Here is a 16170-nt window from a genome sequence, read left to right as displayed (position 1 = left end):
TGGGGTACAGTAGGTACTTTGGAAAGAGCCTCTGACCAAAGATCCCCTTGTTGTCCCCCTCCCCCCCAATCTAGTCCAAGTCCTAACCTTGACATTGGGGAAACAGAGGCCTAAGGAAGCAAAGGATTGGCCCAAAGTCACCCTGAGAATAGGAGTGGAAACTAGATCTCCTGTCTCCTAGGCCTGTGCTCAAGGTCATGCCTGGGAAGATGGGGCTCTTGCTAGGGGACACCTTTTATGAAGGATAGTGTGGACTCATGTACTTGCATGAATAAAACCAACTTACAGTAATGTCTTTATGGAGTAGAGCAGTCAGGATGGGCACCTTGGAAGAGAGGTAAAGTCTGGTTCACCAGACAGGGTGGTTGAGGAACAGTGGGGAGCAAGTTCGGCCAGCTTGTCGTGTCTCTTATTTGTTGAGCCTTCCTGGGTCCTCCTCAATTTAATCTTACTCTGTTCTCATGATGCGTCGTGAAGGTTTCTTATCCTCACCCCCACGTAGAGATCTGGTCATTAAATCTATAAATATTATCTAAGCTGGTGTCTGTGCCAGGCCCTATATGCCAGTACCGAGACCAGGCTGACTGGCCCTACCCTCCTGCCAACAGTCTGAGGAGGGAGGCAGCGCGGTGGCTACCTGGCTGGGGAAGCAGCTGCGTGATCTGGGACCAATCAATTATTTCTCCTCTTTGTGCCTCAGTTTCTCAGCTAAAGAATGGTGAGGATGAAGTCCCTTTCTCTTAATATTTATAAAGGGCTCAGAACAGAGTCATGTTGAAATTGCGTTCTCTGTGTGTGTGTGTGTGTGTGTGTGTGTGTGTGTATGTGTGAGATGTTATCAAAAGGGACAAGCTAATTGTAGGTTGTGAACAAAGAGCTGCGCAGGAGAGAGGGGAGAAGGGACGAAGGGGAGCTTTCCCAAGAGCTGAAAATGTTTTCTGTCTTGATGGGAGTGTGGGTTCCAAGGGTGCGTGCCATTGTCAAAACCCAGGGAACCGGATTCTTGAAATGTGTGCGTTTTACTGTATGTAAAGTATACTTCAATGAACAAAGCACATATATAAAGGAGGAAAAATAAAGGACGGAGAGAAAATGAGGGACCCTTGAGGTCCTTTTAAAATTGGTTAGTCAGGGAGGGCTTCTGAGAGGAGGCAACATGGGGGAGATTCCTGGAAGAGAAGAAGGCTCTAGCTACGGGGAAGGAAGATTGGGAAATTGAGGCTCTAAGAGGTTTGGGGCCACACTCAAGGTCAGCCCTCAGGGTCGAGAGTGACTGCCCAGAAGATGTCTTGGCTGCCGGGCCTGGGTGGGGCCCCTGCAGAGAGGCCAGTGGTGGCAATTATTGTGTTTTCCAGGGGCAGCCCTCTCCCTGCTCCTGTGCCTATTCTCAGGGCCTTGCCACTCAGAGGACTCTTTTAATTTGTGTGGGAAAAAGTCCCCAAATATGAACTGAGTGGGGTGGGAGACACTGAGAAGCTCCAGTCAGCCAGCTCCCCCTTTCTCCGCCTCCGGGAAGCACAGCTCTCTGACACCCCCCCCCCCATACCTCCGACTCCTTCCTACGCAGCCCACCCCTGCCCCTCTGTTCAGGAGCCCAGTGTTTCCTGCCAGGCCCCAGCCAGGGACCCCCAACTTTACCTGCCCTGCCTCTGCCCTCAAGCTGCTTCTGGCCTGGCAGGAGGTACAGAGGCAAATACCTCTGGGGCAGGTGCTGGGAGGACTTTCCAGAGGAGGAGACATCTGATCTGAACCCAGAAGTTTCCTCAGGAGGAGGGAGTTGACCCGATGGAGAAGGGGATGGGGCAGGAGGGCGTATGTGTAAGCACAGGCTTGAGAGGGGATGGCCTGTTTGGGGAACCAGAACCGGAGCGCTGAGGGCCAGGGGAGCAGGAATAAAATCAGGTGCCCGTGGAGGAGTCGGCAGGAGAGGATGGCGAGGGGTTGGGGGATGTGGAGAGGGAGTGAAGGCCCAGAGTGGGAGAGGGGGGGCTGAGGACAACATGGACAGCGGTCCAGCTGTGGGCTTGGGATTTTTTTTTTTTTTGTATTTTTCTGAAGCTGGAAACGGGGAGAGCATGCGCCCGACCGGGATCCACCCGGCACGCTCACCAGGGGGCGACGCTCTGCCCATCAGGGGGCGATGATCTGCCCCTCCGGGGCGTTGCTCTGTTGCGACCAGAGCCATTCCAGCCCCAGGGGCAGAGGCCAAGGAGCCATCCCCAGCGCCCGGGCCATCTTTGCTCCAATGGAGCCTCAGCTGCGGGAAGGGAAGAGAGAGACAGAGAGGAAGGAGAGGGGGAGGGGTGGAGAAGCAGATGGGCGCTTCTGTGTGCCCTGGCCGGGAATCGAACCCGGGACTTCTGCACGCCAGGCCAACGCTCTACCACTGAGCCAACCGGCCAGGGCCGGCTTGGGATTTTTTTTAAAGAAGAGAGGGGCTTTTGGTGTAGGGGGACATGCTAGAAGCAGAGCAGAGTGAGGACGGGTCCCGGAGCCAGCCTGGGGTCCCAGCAGGACAGGGTCAGGTCAGGCTGGGAGCAGGGAGGAGTGTTAGGAGGCCAGGGAGAAGAGGGGTGCAGAGAACACAGCAGGGAGCAAGGAGGGCTCATCTTGGCCCCCGTGGCTAAGGACTGGTGGACCCCTCGCTAGAGCCACCTCAGGACACAGTGGGGGCAAGCAGATCTGGTGAGCAGGGTGATTGAGCCTCTGCCCCCAGCACTGTGGGCAGGAAGCTGGCATGCAGGAGCCGTGTGGGCACAGAACGGAGCTGCTTTGTGGGAGCCCCAGGCAGCAGGAGCGAGGGATCCACGGTTTCCAGGCTGGGAAACGGAGCAGGGACCCCGGAGCTGGTGGACGGCTTTGCCCGGCTCCCTGCCCTCCCAGGCTGGGGGCGAGGCGAGCAGCCTCAGAGCTGGAGGCACAGCCCAGGGGCAGGCAGCACGTGCCGGAGCCCTTTGCCCTCCTCCCCACCAGTTTCCCTTTGCGTGGAGAGCTTAGGCCCAGAGCCGTGCCGCCCAGGGCTCTGGCAGAGGAGGAAACCAGGGCCGGGTGTGGCCCCCGTGGTGCTGAGCAGGATGGAGCTGATTTGAATCCCAGTCTTGGGTTCCACCCTGGTCCTCAACCCTGCTCAACTAGAAAACAAATGTGGCCCGGCCTTGAGTGAGCCGCCCTGCCAGGGGTGGCTTGTCACTACGCTCGCCATTCTGGGCCACCTCCCCCTGCATGCTGACTTCTCCCCCCCAGCAGGACCACTCCAGGACCCTGCTCATTTCCGGTACTTTGCCGTATGGTTGGCAGCCATAGCCCTGGGCTGAGTTAACCTGAGCAAGGATCCTGGTGCCGCCCACCGCTTCCTGCCTTGCCATGATGCATCCTGTGGGCATGACTGTTATTACTCCATTTTACAGAGTTGTGGGCTGTGGTGCGGAGCTGTGAATGTTTGCCTGAGGTCACACTGAGTCACTGGAGGAATTGAGGCCCAAACCCAGACTTCACCCCACCATCCCGCGTCACCTCCCTCCACTAGGGTTCTTTCTCTGCCCCCAGACTCTCCTTCTGGGCCTTACAACCCTGGTGCTCTCCCACTGTAAACACGGAACTCAAGGAATGTGGGACCCCTCGCTTGGGGTCCCGCAGCTGATGTGTGATTGGACTTCACAACCCATTCCATCTCTACTTCACTTGCTGCCCTGAGAATGGAGGCAGGGGTTTCTCTGGCCTCTGAGCCCTTGCGAGCTGTCAGCCCCTTCCCAGGGCCCTCCCTTCCTGCGTCACCAGCCCAGCTGCTTGAGGCTGGCCCTCAATCAGGTCTAGAGGCTTACTGGACCATGCATCAGGGAAACCGGGACTCAAATCCTCATTTTGTCCTTCCTAAGCTGGGTGACCTTGGGCAGGTCAAAGCCCTCTCTGAGCTTTCATGTCCTTATCTGAAAAGTGAGGGCAGCGGCATTGTCTGAGTGGCTGCGGTGGGCCTGACACTTTGGGTGTTGACCTGCCTCCAGCTCCTGTACGACAGCCCCAAGGCCCGGCAGGAGGTGGAGCACCACTGGCAGGCCTCAGGCGGCCCCCACGTCGTGCGCATCGTGGACGTGTACGAGAACATGCATCACGGCAAGCGCTGTCTCCTCATCATCATGGAATGGTATGCCGGCCCGCCTGCCTCGCATCCTGTTGGTGCCTCTGCGGTCCCCGGGCTCCTGCCATTCTTCTAGGGGCTCTCTCTTCCAACAGCAGCTCTGAGAGGGACCCCAGCCCTTGAGGAGTAGCGGAGGGGCAGCTGCAGGCCCTGCCCCTGGGCCGAGTTGCTGGCAGGAGGCCATTCCCGGGGTGGGAGGAAACTGCAGGAGCGCTAAGATGGCCTCCCCAGGTGTGATCTCCGTTCTCTGAGAAGGGGCTGGAAGAGCTTCGGAGGAGGTCACCAAGCCTGCATGTGGGCCGGGAAGAGCGGGACATACACAGTCCCCACAGCTTACTTCTTCCTACCGGCGTTTGTGCTCTCATGGGCCCATCAGACGCTGGGTGATCAGGATGCCGAACCAGGAGCCCACGGCCTCCTCCATCCAGGCTTCTCCCAGTAGCACCGTGGCTCAGCGTGGCCGCCCTCAGGTCTGGGGCCCATGTCTGGACCTCCAGTATCTCCCTGTCTTTGGGCCCCCCTTACCTTACAGGTTAGCAGCTCTTGAGTCAGATTTGGGGTTCAGATCCTGGCGGGGCCACTCCTTAGCTGTGTGACCTTGGGCAGCTATTAACCTCTCTGAATCTCTGTAACTCCCATGTAAAATGTGGAAGAAGATCTTCATGTAGCATTCTCCCCGTATGTTACTCCATTCCAAGTGCTCCATGGAGCTGTCTGATTCAGTCTTTACAGCTCTGTGAGGCTGGTGCTGTAGTCCCCATTTAATGAAAGAGAAATATGAGGCACAGAGAGGTGAAGGGACCTGCCCAGGGTCACACAGCAGCATGCATGAAGCCTTTGCCCAGGGCACGGCACACAGTAGGTGCTCAGAAAACTGTGGTTGTGATGATAACTGACAACCCTTCTTTGGGGAAACTGAGACTTGTGTGGGGGTGGGGTTGCCCAAGCTTCAGCTGTGTGGGGCAGTGTCACTGGAAGCACAAGCTTTCCCTGTGGAGGGTCTGCACCCTCCAACCTCTCCTAACTCTAAGAGTTCAGTTCAATTCACCCAAGCTGGCAGCCCGCCATGCTCCAGGCTGTTTGGGGCTTATGGAAGCCGGACAGCGACTGTTCCCAGGGAAAGAACAATAGGGCCTGGGCAGTGATTTGGGACAGGGGCAGGGGCAGGGGCAGGCTGATGGCCGACTCTCTGCCTCCCTGCTAACAGCCACCTTCTCTCATAGCATGGAAGGTGGTGAGTTGTTCAGCAGGATTCAGGAGCGCGGTGACCAGGCTTTCACTGAGAGAGGTACATGTGTGCAGCTGGACCAGTGCGGGGGTTGGGACAGCTGGATCAAACAGAGTTGCTGTGTGATGCTGGGCTCGGCCCTGCTCCTCCCTGTGCCTCAGTCTCTCCAGCTGAACAAGAGAGGGAAAGACAGAGCGTCCCTCCCCCAGGGAGTTCTGTGAGTCTGTGACGTCTTGGAAATGGGCTCTCCGTGGCCTTGGGATGGAGGCCTCAAAGTTTCTGATACTGAGCGGCCGCTGAGCTGGGGAGAGGTAGCCCAGGCCGGAGGAAAGCAGTCTAGGTGGGCTAGGGCATCCCTAGGGGAAATTAGGCTGCCTGGGGTAGGAGTATGGCATGGGGGTCCTGGGTTGCACGAATACTATCGCCATCTTGTGCTGTCCCAGGGGGTAGCAGGAGGGGCCCCCGACCTGCCTGACCCCTCCTCTGTGTCTGCAGAAGCTGCAGAGATCATGCGTGACATTGGGACAGCCATCCAGTTCCTGCATAGCCGGAATATCGCCCACCGGGACGTCAAGGTGAGATTCCAGGACTCCGGTTGGGAGACCAGGGAGGGAAATGTGATCCACTCCCCCCCCCCCCACCGGGGCTTCCAACACCCTCTAGATGGGGGCTGAGTCCCTTCAAGGCCTCTGCCTCCTGGCCCAGGCTGGTCTTCTCAGCTTCTTCCCTCCTGGTTCCAGCATACCCGTTCTGCTCTGGCTAGATGGGTCTCCTCCATTCCTTCAAACTGTGTAACCCCAAGAGCCGAAAGAATAGCTAAGTGCCCACTTCAGGCCAGGAGGCCCTGGCAAGCATTTTGTGAGGTTAGGTGCCATTGCCTATTTGACAAATGAGAAAACTGAGGCTCAGAGAGAGATGAAGCATCTTGCCCAAAGCCATGAAGTTACCACACTGGGTTTTGTTCATTCGTTTGTTCATTAGCAAGGGATTTTGTGAACCCGGTAATGTGCTGGGCCTCAGGCAGGGGCTGCCCGGCACTACTGGGGCCTCTGTGAAGTAACAGCCACCGTTTCCATAGGTTAGGCTCTCTGACACCAGCCTTTTTTTTTTTTTTTTTTTGTATTTTTCTGAAGTTGGAAACGGGGAGGCAGTCAGACTCCCGTATGCGCCCGACCCGGATCCACCCGGCACGCCCACTAGGGGGCGATGCTCTGCCCATCTGGGGCATTGCTCTGTTGCAACCAGAGCCATTCTAGCGCCTGAGGCAGAGGCCATAGAGCCATCCCCAGTGCCCGGGCCAACTTTTGCTCCAGTGGAGCCTTGGCTGCAGGAGGGGAAGAGAGAGATAGAGAGGAAGGAGAGGGGGAGGGGTGGAGAAGCAGATGGCCGCTTCTCCTGTGTGCCCTGGCCGGGAATCTAACCCAGGACTCCTGCACGCCAGGTTGATGCTCTACCACTGAGCCAACCGGCCAGGGCTTTGACACCAGCCTTTTAAGGGAAAGAAGCCATTTGCTGGGCATCAAAGAGCAGGATGGGCCCAGGTGCGGGCCTGCTTGCCTTTTCTGCGGATGAGCTTCACAGATGTGCTGGAGGCTCAGCTCTCCCAATTTCTGGTCCAGGGAGGATGGGGTCTTAGAGGTCGTCAGATCAGCCCAGTTAAATGCAACCAGAAGCAGCGCTGCATATGCACACACGTGCCAGCCACCGTCATAGCGGAATCGGAAAGTCCTGGGCCCTCTGCCCGGGCCAAGAGCGTTAGCCTTCTAGGGCTTATTTCCTCCCGAGACTGGGCCCGGGAGAGCTGTGGGTCCAGCTGCCAACCCCTACAGCTCTCCTTGGGTTCTGGATACGCATGCAACCACGGCACACTCCCCTTTTGAGCCCTTGCGTTGTTTTGGCTCTGGCTTCCTTTTTTCCCCAAGGGGAGAAACACCTTCCACAAGAAGAAATTCCCTTGTGTAGGTAAAATCTGCTTCCCTGTTTTTTTTGTGTTTTTTTTTGTTTTTTTTTTATCCTAATCCAACGTCAGATCATCTCACAAGAACCTGAAAAATAGCTTTCACCGCCTTCCCACTGGAACTTTGTCCAACACCCTGTCCTGCTCTTCTCCATGGGACTAGGTCCTACCCATTCATTACAGACTGGCTTTGGGGCACCTCCTCCACGCAGCCCTCCCCACTGCCCTCATGCCTCAGGCCTCTCCATGCTCTGCAGTGGAAGAACTGTCTCTCTGCAGTTCCTGGGGCCCAAGCGGTGGGCCCCCTCCTTGTGTGTCCTCAGATGGGGCCGCCCTGCTGGCCTGTTCTGGGCTGGGTAGAGGATCTGTGCTTGGCATTGCTGACTCGTGAGCAGCCTGTCTATCCTCAGAAGCCTCACTTAGCATTTCATAGCAGCGTCACCACTCAGGCTCAGGAGTGCCTGCCCCTGGGCTCCCCGTGGCACTTGGTGTTTTACAGTTGCCTCAGCTGCCCCTCTGTGACAGGGGTGTCACCCTCCAGCTACCTTGGTCTTTCTATGTTTGGCCCGTGGTGTTGTTGGCGGCCAAGGCCCGGGCTTTGTTCCTGAGGTGGACCTGGCTACTCCTGTGTCAGCTGGGGTGAGAAAGGGAGGAAGTCTGGCTGAAGGTCACCTTGGGACTCTGGTGCCTAACTTCAGCCCCAATATTTCTTCTTCCTGGCCCAGCCTGAGAACCTGCTCTACACGTCCAAGGAGAAGGATGCGGTGCTCAAGCTCACCGACTTTGGCTTTGCCAAGGAGACCACCCAGAATGCCCTGCGGACACCCTGCTACACTCCCTATTATGTGGGTGAGTCCTCGGGTCAGGCTGTGTACCTCCCTGCTTCCCACTGGGCCCTTCAGGGGTGGGGAGCAGCCGTGGGCCGCAGAAGTGAAAGGGTTCCAGCCCAGTAAGGAGGAAGGGGGCCTTCTGTCTGCTTGGAGGCAGTGATGTGGGGGGGGGGGGCCCAGAGGCTGCAAAAATATTCTCCTGAACTTCAGCTTCTGCTTTTGAAAATAGATCCAGGAAAATTCTGGCTGTGGCCTGCGAGCTGAGTGACATCACAGCAGCTCTAAATATATACGTGATGAAAGGCTGCCACCAGCTCTGGATGCGGCCCAGCCATGGTGGTTTTTCTCCGGTTCTTATCTTCCTGGGATTCATATTCAGAAAGTGGGCCGGCCTTTTCTCCTGCAGGAGAGGGACACAAGACACCAGCCACCTGCCCTGTGGGAGAGGGTCCCTCAGGCCAGGGCGTAGGGCCTGGGGGGTGTGCACACACTCATGCTTCCTGGAAAGGCAGGCCCCACATCTGGAAAAGTCCCTGCTGAGAGAGGGGCAATGACTCCCGTCTCCGCGGGCCCCTCTCCCTCAGGACAGGCCTCTGAGAGGGCGGCAGGTGGTGGGAAGCCCCTGAGACCGCTGAAATGGCGCTGTTTCTCAGGATGTGTTTTATAGTATTTGAACTCATCCAGGCCTACCCATCTCATTGCACTGTTGGGAAGACCAAGTCCCCATGGCATTGGTAGCCAAGTTGACAGTGGAGCCCAGAGCCCTGCGCCCCAGCCCCTCTTTGCCCTGTGTGTTCAAGGAGACAAGGGACACGGGGCAGCTGGTGGCTGAGGCCCTTCCACCTACGACAGGACCTCAGCAAGCCCCAGCCCATCCTGCTCTCCTCTCGTTCCTCACCAAGGCGGAGACTGGCCCAGAGGAGCTGGGAGGCTGTCATTCCTTACAGCCCAGCCTGAAAGTGGGGTTTTCTTTCCGGGAGCTGCTTTTCCTCCCCCAACTTCACACACATGCTGCCTTCACAGAAGGTGCCAGACACCAGTCTGCTCTGCCCTGCCCCCCCAGAATGGGGGCCTGCTCCCCACCTTGCCCAGGCTTCAGGCTCCAAGGCTCTTGGGGTTGAGAACCCTCCTGTGCCCTCTGCCCTGGTAGCTCCTGAGGTCCTGGGTCCAGAGAAGTATGACAAGTCGTGTGACATGTGGTCCCTGGGCGTCATCATGTACATCCTGTGAGTACTCCCACCTCAGCCTCCCGCACCGTTCCCCGCGCCCCCGAGAACCCTCCGTAGCGTGCGCCCTTGCTGAGCGGGCGAGCGTGTCACTCCTCCTGCAGACTGCCCTTCCGTTCTGGTCAGGGGATGCCCCTCCTTCGAGATGCGCGAAGGTCCCCCCAAACCAAGGGCAGATGGCATCCCTGGGAAGAGCCCAGGAGGCCAGAGGGCCGGGATGATTGCCACGGTGTCTGTCCGCCTGTCTCCCTGGTCAGGAGCTTGGGGAGGAGAAAGGGTCTGCCCTAGCACTGCCCGCCACACCCGTGCCCAATGACTCCGCCCTTCCTCAGCCTGTGCGGCTTCCCGCCCTTCTACTCCAACACGGGCCAGGCCATCTCCCCGGGGATGAAGAGGAGGATCCGCTTGGGCCAGTATGGCTTTCCCAGCCCTGAGTGGTCGGAGGTCTCTGAGGATGGTGAGTGACCTCTGCACCGAGCCCGTCAGCCTTCACTCTGGGGGAAAAAAATACCTCTCTGGTGTCACCTGCCCCGTGTTCAAGTGCTGGCTCCCCCACACCCCCGCTGTGTGACCTAGGCAAGCCACCTAACTTTTTTGAACTTCAGTTTCTACTAGCTGTTAAACAGACTCAAAAATTTGCCTCCTTAAAACTTCCTCTAACTCCTGTGCCTCATTCATGTTTTCCCTGTGGGGACCACAAACACGTCTGCCCTATATCAGTTGTGCATTGCTCCTTAAGAATGACTCTGAACACTGACAGGCTTACAACAAGGAACGCTGATTAGCTCACGGTCCCTGTGAATTGGGAATTGGATTTGGAAGCATGTGCAGAGCTCGTTGTTGTCTCTGGGGCATGGTGGGGGGAGGAGCGCTGTGATCTCACCCCTTCCCTCTTGTCCTCAGCCAAGCAGCTGATCCGCCTCCTGCTGAAGACGGACCCCACAGAGCGGCTGACCATCACGCAGTTCATGAACCATCCCTGGATCAACGTGAGCGCCTCCTGGTCCTGTGGCGGACGGGGTGGCAAGCGGGGCTGCCAGGCAGGAGGGTGATGGCTCAGGAGGCCTTGGCGCCGGCCACAGATGAGTGGTAGTGCCCCACCTACAGCCTCACTTTGCCACTCTTCCAGTCAGGCTCCTTCACCTCCCCGAGCCTCAGTTTCCCCATCTGAGGCTAGAGCAGGGGGTGGTGGGGGAACCAGTGACGTCCCAGCTGCCTGTAGGTTCTAATCCACGGGCTTGGGGCTCCTTCCAGCAATCCATGGTGGTGCCGCAGACCCCGCTCCACACGGCCCGAGTGCTGCAAGAGGACAAAGACCACTGGGACGAGGTCAAGGTGCGTAAGCTCAGCCTCCGTTTCCCTGCAGGCTCCAAAGTTTGGAAAGAAGGGATTCAAGGGTGGTGGCTACTCAGAGTCTGGGTCTTCAGCCCCCGCCCCGGGCCTGGTGCACAGTGTCAGTGACTGCACCCGTGGTTCAACCATGGCTTATGGAGCACGGAGCTGCACTGCCCCCTACTGGCTGTTGCTCCTGGCTTACTCCCTCAACCAACGGAAGCTTTGGGCCAGGGGCTCAGTGAGGTGGCTTTGGCCCCAAGCTTCGGCCATAACCCATTATATAATTTACAACATTTGGGAGGGTGTTCATTCTGGTTTTAGACCAGCAGAGGCCAGGTTTGAGCACATGGGGTAGCAGCTCAGAGCCCCAAGATTGCCAGGACACAGTCATCAGGCCCCAGTGCCCTGTGTGCCCAGTACGACAGGATCCCTGCAGGTCTTGTAGTTCTGAGCCGGTGACATTGGTTCAGTTCCCTCTCCTGCTTACCCTGGTGTGGTCCCAGAGAGTCATCAAGGCACCTTCTGTGCCGTGGCGAGTAAGTGCCACAAAAGACTGACTGTAAGGAGGACCGTGAGGTGCAGGTGGGCGGGCCCAGTGCGGGGCACACACTAGGAACTTGCTTGAGCAGCAAAGGTTGTCATCGCTATCACTGACATTATTGATGGGCTGCCCAGGCAGCAGGGTGATGGCTCTTGAGGTCAGTATACCCTGACATCTGTCCCCAGGAGGAGATGACCAGTGCCCTGGCAACCATGCGAGTGGACTATGACCAGGTGAAGATCAAGGACCTAAAGACCTCTAACAACCGGCTTCTCAACAAGCGGAGAAAGAAGCAGGCGGGCGGCTCCTCAGCCTCACAGGGCTGCAACAACCAGTAGCTCCAGGGCCTTCGAGCAGCCAGGCCCCTGGGCCTGGGGGACAGACTAGAGCAGGCTGAGGCCCTGACCCTGAACGCCCAGGGTCATTTTTTTAAACAAAAGGACTATTTTGTTGTGTTTTAATTCGTCCCTCATCGGAACTCCAGGATGGGAGGCTGTGACTCCACACCTCCTTCGGAGCCCCAGTTCAGGCCCAGGCCGCAGAGAGGGGCCGTGTCTAGGGAACCCCGGCAGCAGCTGCAATCAATGCCTTTGTTTTGTCCAGAGGAGACTGAGAGGCGTGGCCCTGTCCTGCCCTGGGCATGGCCTTAGGCTCCTAGGCCCCTGGAAGTTCTGGCTGGCTTCCTTCTATGAAGACACCCCCCACCCCCCACTGCCGTGGGGTGGGCCGATGGGCTTGGCCTTGGGAAAGGCATGGGCCGATGGTTGCTATGGTGACCAGGGACAGCGTGGCTGTCTGTGAATGCTGAGTAAGTGGGCAAGGGAGGGAGAAGGGGCAATTGAAAGTCCGCCTGCCTCTCCCTTCCCAGGGAGGCTGCTCTGTCTCCCATTGCTTGCCTCTCTCAGGCTCAGCCTCTGGGGTCTCCCAGAGGCCACAGGGTTCGTTGGCCTGCCTCCCTGGGTGGTCCAGCCCTATCTTGCTGCAACCTCATCCCACTGGCCGTTGGAGCTCTTCCTCCACGGTCCCTGGGCCCAGACCTTCACTACCCCTACCCAAAGAGTAGCCTCTCGTCTCAAATGTGGATGGGAGGTATTTTAAACACTTTTCTACTTGGGAAAATGTCACTGTTGCAAAAGCCAGTACTGTTCTTGTGCCCTTACCTGCTCACAGTTATCCCGGGCAGGAGAGCCTCTCTCCATGGCAGTTCATTCTCTGCCCTGTCGTGGTGTGCCCTCAGGGCACTTTTGTGAGCGTGGATGGCTGGGGGCAGGGCCAAGACTCTCCCTGAGTCAGGGGTCCCTTTGTAGACTCCAGACCAGATCCAAGGCAGTGGGGGGCTGCTGAGTGACACTTTGGAAGTCTGGTCCTGGCCCGGGTAGAAGTAGGGAGCCTTCTTCCTTGCCGGTCCAGGCATACCCGCCCCACACTGCCCCTGCTACAGGTTTGACAAGTGCCTGACCCCCAGCCTGGTTCCTGCTTCCTGCTTCCTGACCCCTTGACTGGCTGGGAAACCCTAGACCACGTCACATAGACCAACTCTGCTGGGTTGTCCCTGTTAATAAACACCATTTTGGCATTTCCTCCCAGTTCCTGGGTTTCTCTTTGTCTATATGAGTGGGCAAAAGTGGCCCAAGGGCAGCTGCTCATACCCCTATGAGAGAGGGTAGCTCCAGCCTGGCGAGCATTGCCAGGCTGGCTCCGGGGCCACGGTGGCCTCTCCAGGCGTGGACGGTCAGAAGAGAGGAGGGCCGGCAGCTGTCCCATGCTGCCACCTCCGGCCCCGTGTGCACCGGCGTCTGCCCACGGTGGCCACCCCCAGCTGTGTGCCAGCCTGCTGAAGGGCAGGCACAGTGCCTGCTGCAGCGCTGAGCTATTTTCAGAAGCTGCCAGATTTCATTTGGCAGTGAGAACGTTGGGGAGGAAAGGGGGCGGCAAGCGGAGACTATCTTTTGACTACTCTGGCATCAGCACCCTCACCCCTCAGGGGCCCTTGCGGGCGGCCTTGAGGGGGCCCTGGCTGTGGCTCATCTGCCCAGCTCCTACCCTGAAACCCCCCAGATTTCCAGAGCTCACAGGGCTCCTGCAGCAGCACGCCTCCCCCACCTCCTTGCCCCTTGGGGCGTGGGGGAGGTGCAGAGGTGCTGGAAGGCAGGGACAGGCTCGCTCCCTAGACGCTGCTGCTTCCCAGCCTGGCGACCTTGGACAGGGCCTCCAGCTTTCCCGCCTCAGTTTCCTCAGCTGTGCAGTGGGAATGGTAGCGCCCACCCTGGCAGTCATCTGGGGGCTCTGACCAGGGCTGCATGTGACGTATGGAGTGGGGCGCCTGGGGGACAGCTCCTGCCTAGCCCCCATTTGCCATCACCGCAACCTTTGTCAAGGGGAGAAGTGCTTGCAGTTGCTCAAGGGAAAAGCAATCCAGCCCCAAATTCACCTCTGGGTTCTTCCACACAGAAAATCAGGCTTTCTCCACCTGTGGGGCCTTACTGCCAAGGGCCTGCTCTCCTGGTTCCAGCCCTAGGTTTCAAGGTGGGGAGTACCCTTCTGCAGGGCCTCCAGCTCCCCAGAGGAGTTCGGGGGGTCTCACAGAGGCTGTGGTTCAGACCAACCCTCGTCGTGAAATGATGGCCAGATGGGAGGCACACATAGAGTCTGTCTAGTCACAAAGCTGCAGAGATACAGACTCCTTCCCATGGCTACTGAGCACCCATTGGGGCCAAGACCCCGTGCTGGTGCAAGGAAGGCAGTGTGAGTGCCGTGGACAGGGGTCCCTCCTCAGGGGGTTCGCATTCATGAGGGTGAAGGGTAAAACATCACACACATGTTTGTTGAATCTCTCAGGCTTGAGACCTGTGAAGGAAGGACGTGGCTTGAGAAGGAGGCATCATGGTCCAGTTTAAGCCGAAGAGGTAATATGCAGCCCAGTGGCCGGGGAGGGGGCCTGACAGGTTACAGGGCAGAGGCTCTGTGCAGGGACTCTGTGCACCCCTCAGCTCAGCTGTCTGTTTCTCCCTGGGGCTGGCCTTGGTCTTCCGCTGGCATGGCCTTCATTCACACGCAAGACCGTGGCTTCAGCAGTCTTGGCATCTGCTCGGGCGACCGTCTGCCTGCCAGTCCCAGGGAAGGATTCGCCCTGGCTGTGCTTGACCCATTGTTGTCATGGGGGAGAGGGCATGCCTCCTCTTGTGCCAGTGTGGGGGAGAGTTAGGAGAGAAGAGTACGGAAGGGCTTCCCGCAAGTCTCCCATCGGCTGGGTCACTTCCGAGAGCCCACGAGGAGCCTGGCCTAGCAATGAGCCCGGTCCAGGGCCAGGCCCCCGGGTCCCAGGCATCGGATGCGGCTCTCACAAACCGAGGCTCAGAGGCTGGAGGCCTGGCCAGGTCACCCTCTTTAGACAGTATGGCTGTCTGTGAAGTGACAGCGGGTGGCAGGTGAGCTAAGAGGCCACGTGTTCCCGCCAGCCTGTTCGGGCCGACATTTGCACGGGTTCCATGTGACTTTTCCAGGGAGCTTCTCAATAAAGAATCTGTAAGAGATGTATTCGCACATATGCCTGTGTGAGTGCCTGTGTGTGTGTGTGTGTGTGTGTGTGATGTCGCTTCCCAGTGACGCTCCCCCAGACCCAGCCAACAGCAGAGTTCTCTGTCTTGCAACCTGGTGCTGGCTGGCTGCCAGCAGTCGGGCTCATTGCTATGCCAAACCAACCCCTCTCCGCCCTCGATCCAGCCCCTCTCTGCCCTCAGTTCAGCCCCTCCACTGCAGTGTCACAATTGAGCCTCAACACGCAGCCTGCCGCAACCCCTGCTGTGTGCTCCACGTTTCCAGGCCTGCTCGAAGCTCTCTCTCCAGCAGGCATGCGGAGGGGATGTGGGCCCTGGGCAGCTGTCTTCGGACCTGGCTGCCTTGAATTATGTCTTTGCATCCCTTGTACATCCTCAGAGCTGCCCCCACAGGTAAAATTCTTCCCGTTGTCCCTTTGGGCAGCCTGCATGTTCAGCCCTTGGAGTAGAGGCCATCAGGCAGGCAAAGGTCTGGGAAGCCCCCTATTTTGTTTAGAGCCAGGAGACCTAAGGTTTGGTTTAGAAAAAGCCTTGGGCAAGGCTGTTTCACTCTTTGAGGTTCCTGTCAGTGAAGTGAGACGTTGATGAATCAGGACCAGATAGTTGACAGATTGCGGGGAGACTCTATGATGTCAGGCATAATAAAAACACTGTGCGGGGCCTCAGTTTCCTTATCTCTTAAATGGGAATAATCAATCCTCACAAGGGTGGGCAGGGCTGTGGTGGCGAAGAGGGGAGGGGTGGTCAAGACGAAAGGCCTTGCTCACCAATGCCCAAGAGTCTGCTAGGTGAGATGCTGAGCTGCCAGGACCTGCCAGTTCTGCCCTCTCTGTTTCCCCTGACCAGGAGAAGGCAGCTGGTGACTCAGGGGAACCAGTTTCCTGGGGCTCAGAGCAGTTGGTCAGGGTAGGTCGACTGGGGTGTGGGGCCACCTGCTGGTCACCTGGGTGAGCATTCAGTAGATGCCTACTGTGTGCCAGAGCCTGAGGGAGCTGTGTGGTCCTGCCAGGGTGGAGGGGAGACTACAGCATCATGATGACCAGCTGCTGTTTGCTGAGTGCCTACTGAGTGCCAGGATGGTACTGGAGCTGTACCTGGACTATCCCACTGCGTCCTCACATTCCCATCTTCCCTGTGGGGAAACTGAGCCCCAGGCGCTGAGCGACTGCCCTCCTTGCTGGAGGAGGTCAGTAGAAGGAATGCTACTTTTGACTGGAGACAATCATAGAACTCTTCCCAGAGGCGGTGAAACATAAATTTGAAGGGCAAGTCAGATTTGGATAGACAAAAGATTTGGAAAAAGGCCATTTCAGCAGCAGTCAGAGCCCCTGTCTGATTGAGCTGCCCACCCGCCCTCCCTG

General features: G+C 58.0%; 1 protein-coding gene across 1 annotated transcript in view; it reads left to right on the top strand.

The window, feature by feature from the left end:
• MAPKAPK3 (MAPK activated protein kinase 3) overlaps nucleotides 1-12838 on the top strand; it is a 29720-nt gene extending 16882 nt beyond the window's left edge. Inside the window, exons 3-11 of the mRNA XM_066245910.1 lie at nucleotides 4002-4141; nucleotides 5359-5423; nucleotides 5859-5938; nucleotides 8046-8169; nucleotides 9301-9376; nucleotides 9709-9833; nucleotides 10280-10365; nucleotides 10631-10711; nucleotides 11438-12838. Of these exons, the coding sequence (XP_066102007.1) occupies nucleotides 4002-4141; nucleotides 5359-5423; nucleotides 5859-5938; nucleotides 8046-8169; nucleotides 9301-9376; nucleotides 9709-9833; nucleotides 10280-10365; nucleotides 10631-10711; nucleotides 11438-11590 (930 nt within the window). The 3' untranslated portion in view covers nucleotides 11591-12838. The remainder of the gene's footprint in view (nucleotides 1-4001; nucleotides 4142-5358; nucleotides 5424-5858; nucleotides 5939-8045; nucleotides 8170-9300; nucleotides 9377-9708; nucleotides 9834-10279; nucleotides 10366-10630; nucleotides 10712-11437) is intronic.
• The last annotated feature ends 3332 nt before the right edge of the window (nucleotides 12839-16170 follow it).

This window comes from Saccopteryx bilineata, chromosome 10 (genome assembly GCF_036850765.1).
Source record: "Saccopteryx bilineata isolate mSacBil1 chromosome 10, mSacBil1_pri_phased_curated, whole genome shotgun sequence".
Lineage (NCBI taxonomy): Eukaryota > Metazoa > Chordata > Mammalia > Chiroptera > Emballonuridae > Saccopteryx > Saccopteryx bilineata.
The sequence above is the reverse complement of the archived record's forward strand: the minus strand, read 5'-3'. Positions and strand labels throughout refer to the sequence as shown.